This window comes from Coenobita brevimanus, chromosome 16, assembly GCF_032717465.1.
Source record: "Coenobita brevimanus isolate Jiangsu-jjx chromosome 16, ASM3271746v2, whole genome shotgun sequence".
Taxonomy (NCBI): Eukaryota; Metazoa; Arthropoda; class Malacostraca; order Decapoda; family Coenobitidae; genus Coenobita; species Coenobita brevimanus.
In genome coordinates this window covers 176132-182985 of record NC_136969.1, presented here as the reverse complement: position 1 = coordinate 182985, position 6854 = coordinate 176132, and the positions used below count along the sequence as shown (strand labels likewise).

Below are 6854 nucleotides of genomic sequence, written 5' to 3'. Positions count from 1 at the left end.
CTACCTTCGTGAGAAGCCCTTCGCAACTTGTTTCCATTCCTTGGCTGTCGATGGGCAAACGATCACCTTGTCCATGTACTCCGCGATGATGGCCTCACACGTCTCGTACACAATGCAGGAGATAGAGTTGGGAGGTACTCGGAATCCAAAGGAAAGGCTGCGGTAGTTGTCCCTGGTGGCCAGGTACCTGAGGGTGATGGAGAGCCTCAAACCTGCCTCCAAGGGCTCCCGCCAGAAGGTGCGCTGCTTCTCGATGCGAGGACGAATTCTCTCAAGGAGTTCATAGAAGAGGTCCTCGTCCATGCATAGGAAATTGCGAAATGATGTCCTGTCCTCCAGTATCAGCTCCTGCAGAAGGTTCTCCCATTGGCCAAATTCTTTCCGTCGTTGAAGCCAGTCACGGGACCAACAGGACCTCTTCTGGCGAATCTTGCACCTCCTCTGGGGTGGAATGTGGTATTTTTCCTCGTCTTCCAGGTACAGGTAGGTAGAGCAGGGAGTTCGTCTGTGCTTTGCTCCACAGGGCCACGGCTTGCTTGTTGACTTCGCTGGGGATGACTGCTGTGATGTCCATTGTTGCTCTGTTGGAACTGGGCGTGTGATGGGCTTTTTGGTACGCGCATATATATACACCCCTGGGTGGGCGTGGGAAGTTCGGTATGCACTCGGGATGCCCTCGGTACAGCATCGGCGATGCATCGTTGATGCATCGCCGATGCATCGTCGATGCTGTACCGATGTCGCACCGAAAAAATGGCGGTTAATTTTCAAAATAGGAGTTTCTGGTTGGCGTCTGTGCGCATTCTGTTTGCGTTCGATTTGCGTTCGGTTTGCATTCTATTTCGTCGGTATACTGTCTGTGACATCAAACAGACAGCAGACAGAAAGGCCAAATTCGGGCAGTTTGGGCCTGATTCTGGCCGAATCCCAGCCGATTACGGTTCGGCGCGCATTCGGCATCTCATTCGGCGATGTGTGAACGAAGGTGCCAAACCACACCACGCTGATACCCTTGTAGAGTTTTTCCCTTCTTTTATCTAGTTTTTTTTTTTTCTTTTTCCTTTTCCATAGGTACCAGCCAACAGGATGCCCAACATTTTCTTTTCTCACTGCACACTTTCGCTTCATCTACGTGAGAAAAGAAGTCTTGATGATGATTATGATGATGATGATTTAGCCTTAGTTCCTTGATAACAATCTATGCGTTAAGTTAGGTTTTGCGCCTTTATTCTTCTGATATAATTCTGGACTGCTTCGCTTCGACATTATCCCTATAATGGCCATGGCTGCCAGATTTGTCGGTAGTTTTATGGTGTAAGTTAAAAGACAAAGAACTTTAGATATACAGTACTGATTGCTATCCCGATGCCACATCAACCAAAAGGCGCTGGAGGGGGACGCCTTCACGTGGTGGCACTGGTTTAATCAAGTGGCTCCACTGGCCGGTTATGTAAAAGTTCCTCAGCTCCTTCTCTATCCCCCGAAAGAAGGATGATGGACTGCAGAGAACAGTTTCAGCCTGCAGTCCACAGGGTTCACTGTCAGCTGAGTCCTGGGCCACAACAATAACAACAACTTCGGCCTAATACAGTCTGTATGTTTTCATGTGACACAGGCGGCCACTTCCGCAGCTTGAAGATTAAATCATGGTTATGAGATATCCGATGAGCTTTAGTTATGAGGAGAGAATAAGCCTCCTTGGTTACTAGTTAAATTTATCCTCCAATCTGATTACACCTGGCCCATCAGGTGAACACAAACCAACTATAGTATGCAGACATTTAAGCTGTGACTATATTACATACGGATGTCACACACTGTGGCACTGTAATGTTCATCTGATGCACAATGCACTCTGTATATAGATCACTATACTGTGTAACATGTAAATACAAATACCAGTATAGTCTCAACACTGAAGTTTTATTATTATGATTCCATTATACCGATGCTTTAATTCTGGCACCAGCAGGGGTACCCGGCGTTGCCCAGGTAAATAGCTATGCATACCAACAGATCCCCAGACCCGCAGAGCACACCCCCTTAGCATGGGCAGCCCACGGGGGTCATGCCCTGCCTAAAACCTGATTCAGGCGGAGTTATACCACTTTGCAATGTTGTTTTCCTTGCTAAAAATCTATCATACCACCACTACCATCACGGCCACTATGATTCCTACCACTATCACCACTTCTACTGTTATCGCTTCCACTGTCATCACTACATTCCTCATCTTCCCTCCACTATAATCACTACATTCATCTTCCCCTCACTATCATCACTACCACTATAACCGCTGCCGGGACTACATTATCACTACCACTATTATCACTACATTCCTCATCACCCCCTCACTATCATCACTACCACTATCATCACTTCTACTATTATTGCTACCACTATCATCACTACATTCCTTATCATCCCCCCACTGTCATCACTACCACTACCACTACAACCGGAACTACTATTATCACTATCACTATTATCACTACATTCCTCATCTTCCTCCAATATCATCACTACCGGTACTACTATCACTACCACTATCACCACTACTACTATTATTACTACCACTATCACTACTACTGTTATCGCTACCACTATCATCACTACATTCCTCATCATCCCCTTACTATCATCACTACCACTATCATCATTACATTCCTTATCATTCCCTCACTATCACCACTACCACTATCACCATTACTACTATTATCGCTACCACTATCATCACTACATTCATCGTCCCCCACTCTCATCACTACCACTATCATCACTACATTCATCGTCCCCCACTCTCATCACTACCACTATCACGACTACTACTATTATCACTTATCACCACTACATTCCTCATCGCACTGATATCGCTACCACTGTCACTACTACTACTATTATCACTACCACCATCATCACTACATTGCTCATCTTCCCCACTAGTATCACTGCCACTGTGACCACTGCTACTATTATCACCACCACTGTCATCACTATAATATACTACTATTATCACCACCACTGTCATCACCATAATATACTACTATTATCACCACCACTGTCATCACTATAATATACTACTATTATCACCACCACTGTCATCACTATAATATACTACTATTATCACCACCACTGTCATCACTATAATATACTACTGTTATCACCACCACTGTCATCACTATTGTCAGGTCAGACACTGTTCTGCTACTGGTACCATGTAATCCAGTACTACCTGTTCCATGGTCGGATCGTCGGCAAATAAACCGGCATCGCCACTGGTCTAGGCCAGTGAGGAGGGTGACTAGACACCCTGCAGGATGACAAGCAAGACCTGTCAAAGGGCGGATGACCAATTTATGCCAACGACCATCTAGTAGGCTGGGTGGAGCTGGTTAGCCTTGGTTGGCAATCCACCTGGGAGAAGGAAAACTCTGAGAACCTGGATAGCCATAGTCAGGGATTCCACGCCCCTGTCCATAGGCTAGTGGTGAGCCCTCTCCTGACTTGGAAGGTTGGGGTGGGGTTTGTGTCCCCTCCCTATTCAAAAAAAAAAAAAAAAAAAAAAAAAAAGAGCGAAACAAGAGAAGGAAGAGGGACAGAGGTCAGTGCATGCTGCCTGACCCTGACCTAGTTTTGCCGGGAACGGGGAAGTACTTGAGGGACGTTTGTACAACCAGGCACTTGAGCCCCCTGACCCATGTGAGAGTTTAACATATTTCAAACAGTTATTATCCAATTTTAGCCAACTTGGTGGATGGGTTGACAACCGGCTAAGGAGCAAACGTACTGCTTTTGAGAACAACAGGTCAAAGGTCAAGGAAGAACAAAAGGAAGAACAGAGGGATACAGTTTTGAGAACAATCAACCAAAAGTCAAGGTCACAGGAAAAGATCAAAGCTCGAGCCACATATCTGTAAGTGAATAAAGTAAGTGAAACAGTTTTGATCTGATTTGGATCCAGCTTGGTGGATGAGTTGAGGATCACCCTGGAGTGTGATCTAGTGTTCTTGAGTGAGACAGGTGTCGATGACCCACGACAAGATCAGCTTAAACAGATTCTGTCTAATATCAGCTAAACCTTGTGGAAGTCTTCAGGTAAAAAAAAAAAGAGTGAAAGAGAAATTTATTTTTGAATGCAGTGAAAAGGCAAGATAGCAAGGAAAGATTAAATTTCAAGATCACTGGCAAAAGTCAGCTCAAACATTACTGATCTTATCTGAACGAACGTTAGTGGAATTATTAAAAAGTTAGACAAGAATGAAGTAAACTGATATTGAGAGTAGTCTGTCGAAGGTCAGGGTCACGAGGCAAAGTCAAATATTCCGTCAAATCAGTTGGTGGACGCGAATGCTGAACTCTGTGACTGCTCTTCTTCTTATTGTTATTATTATTATTATTATTATTATCATCATCATTATCTAATCCTGTGTTGCCCCATGTGAAGCGTAAAAGCCTGGGGCTAGGCAAATTGGTCCTCACATTTAAGATGAGGGTGACCAGCCTCACTCATCCCTGAGTGGCATTACATGAGCAATAAACCCCAACCACCCCTTGGATATAAACCTGCACCGACTCAATTCGATTGGAGGGCCGTAATTACCCACTAACCACCAGGCGCCATAACTTGGTTATATGGTTACCATCCAGCGTAGTAAATGGTTTCGTGGTGTACAGGAAACCATATGGCTTGTCACTCAGTATAGAGTCACCTGTAGACAGAAGGAAGAGGAAACAAAGTAGGAAAGAAAGACAGAGGAATGACGGAAAGAAAGAAGAGAGAAAGGTCAGTCATCCGAGAGTAGCACTACACTGAATGAATGGATGGTGAGCTCCCCGACAGAGGATCGCTCCGACAGAGGGCCGAGTGGCAAGAGTGAAAGATGAGTTTTGGGCGAGAGTAGAAGCATGTATGGACAAATTTGAGAGGAGCGAGAGAGTGCTGTTGATTGGAGACATGAATGGCAAAGTTGGGAATGTACGAGTGGATGGAGTGGTTGGTCAGTGGGGTGTGCCAGCTGACGTAGATGGGAATGGTTGTGCTTTGGTGGACATCTGTGCTGGTAAGGGGTTGGCAATAGCCAACACCTACTTTCGACATAAGATGATCCACCGGTATACATGGAGAGTAATGAGGAGGATGGATGGTGAACTTGTTGAACGAAAGGCAATGATAGACTACGTGTGTGTGGATGAGCGAATGAGAAGACAAGTGTTGGATGCAAGAATGTGGAGAGAGTGGGGGAATGGAGTCTCGGACCATCACTTAGTGATGGCCAAGGTAGAGCTGCAAAGAAAGTGGTTGAGGAGACGAAGGGGAAGACAGGAGGAAACAGGTCCTGTGAGAAGAGAGGAGAATTTGCAAGATAGTGAGAAAATGGCAGAGTATAAGAGCATAGTGGAAGAAAGATTGGGAAGGTATGAGCTAGAGCAGATGGAAGGGATGGAAGACGTGTGTAAGATATTCACGGAAAAGATAGGCGCAGCGTGTGAGGTGGTTTGTGGAGTGAGGAGGAGATGCAAGGGCATGCAAGGGACAGCATGGTGGAATGATGAGGTGAAACGAGCTGTGGAACTAAAGAAGAAGGCATATAGTGAATGGTTAGCGAGTAGAGGTAGGGGAGAAGATGAGAGAGAGAAGAGAGAGGTATATGTGAGTAGGAGAAGGGAGGTTAAGAGACTGGTGAAGGAGAGTAAGAAGAAAGTGGATGAAGAGTTTGGGAGGAATCTGAGTGTGAAATGGAGGAAGAGTAAGAAATTGTTTTGGAAGGAGGTAGAGAAAGTAAGGCAGTGTGGAAGGGGAAATAGCAGGGGAGTGAAAGATAGGAATAATAGATTGTTGGTGGAGAAGAGAGAGAAACTGAGGAGATGGAAGGAGCACTTTGAGGATTTGTTGAATGTGGAGAGTGACAGCAATGTGAGTATAAGTGGTTGGGGAATGGCTGGGAGAAGAAGAGATGAGAGGAGGGAGGAAGAGATCAGTAGGACGGAAGAAGTGGAAGCAATGAAGAAGATCAAGTTGGGAAAGGCCCCAGGAATTGATGGAGTGTGTGGTGAAATGCTGAAGTATGGGGGTGAGATTGTTGTGGAGTGGATATGGAAGTTGTGTAGATTGGCTTGGGAAGAGGGAAGGGTTCCAGAGGACTGGAAATCAGGTATAATTGTTCCTTTATATAAAGGAAAAGGGGAGAGAGAAGTATGTCGTAACCATAGGGGTATCTGCCTTCTTAGTGTGACTGGTAAAATATATGGTAGAATACTCAATGATAGGGTTAGGCATATGACAGAGGAGCTAGTTGGAGAAGAACAAGGGGGATTTAGGAAGGGAAAAGGGTGTGTAGATCAGATATTTGTTCTACGATGTTTCGTGGAGAAGTATCTAGAGAAGGGAAAGAAAATGTATGCTGCCTTCATGGACTTGGAGAAAGCTTATGACAGAATAGATAGGCAAGGTATGTGGAAGGTATTAAGAATATATGGAGTGGAGGGGAAATTGCTGAACGCTGTGAAGAGTATGTACGAAGGAGCTAGGGTTACGGTGCGAGTGGATGGTGAGCTGAGTGAGTTCTTTGATCTCAATGTGGGACTGAAACAGGGTTGTGTGATGTCTCTATGGCTGTTCAATATATACATGGATGGAGTTGTAAAGGAGGTGCAAGGTAGGGCAGTGGATGTGGGGGTGGCTCTAATGAATGAGGGTGAGATTTGAAAGATTCCGGTGTTGCTCTTTGCTGATGATACAGTATTGTTGAGTGAAGATGAATGAGAGTTGCAAGGTTTGGTGAATGAATTTGGGACAGTGTGTAGGAGGAGGAATCTGAAAGTTAACGTAAACAAAAGTAAAGTTATGGTTTTTG

The 6854-nt window shown here is 45.1% G+C and overlaps 1 protein-coding gene across 1 annotated transcript in view; it reads left to right on the top strand.

The window, feature by feature from the left end:
- The first annotated feature begins 1276 nt into the window (after window positions 1-1276).
- LOC145390879 (sulfotransferase 1 family member D1-like) overlaps window positions 1277-6854 on the top strand; it is a 36467-nt gene continuing 30889 nt past the window's right edge. The window contains exon 1 of the mRNA XM_080265619.1: window positions 1277-1301. Within this exon, the coding sequence (XP_080121745.1) occupies window positions 1277-1301 (25 nt within the window). The remainder of the gene's footprint in view (window positions 1302-6854) is intronic.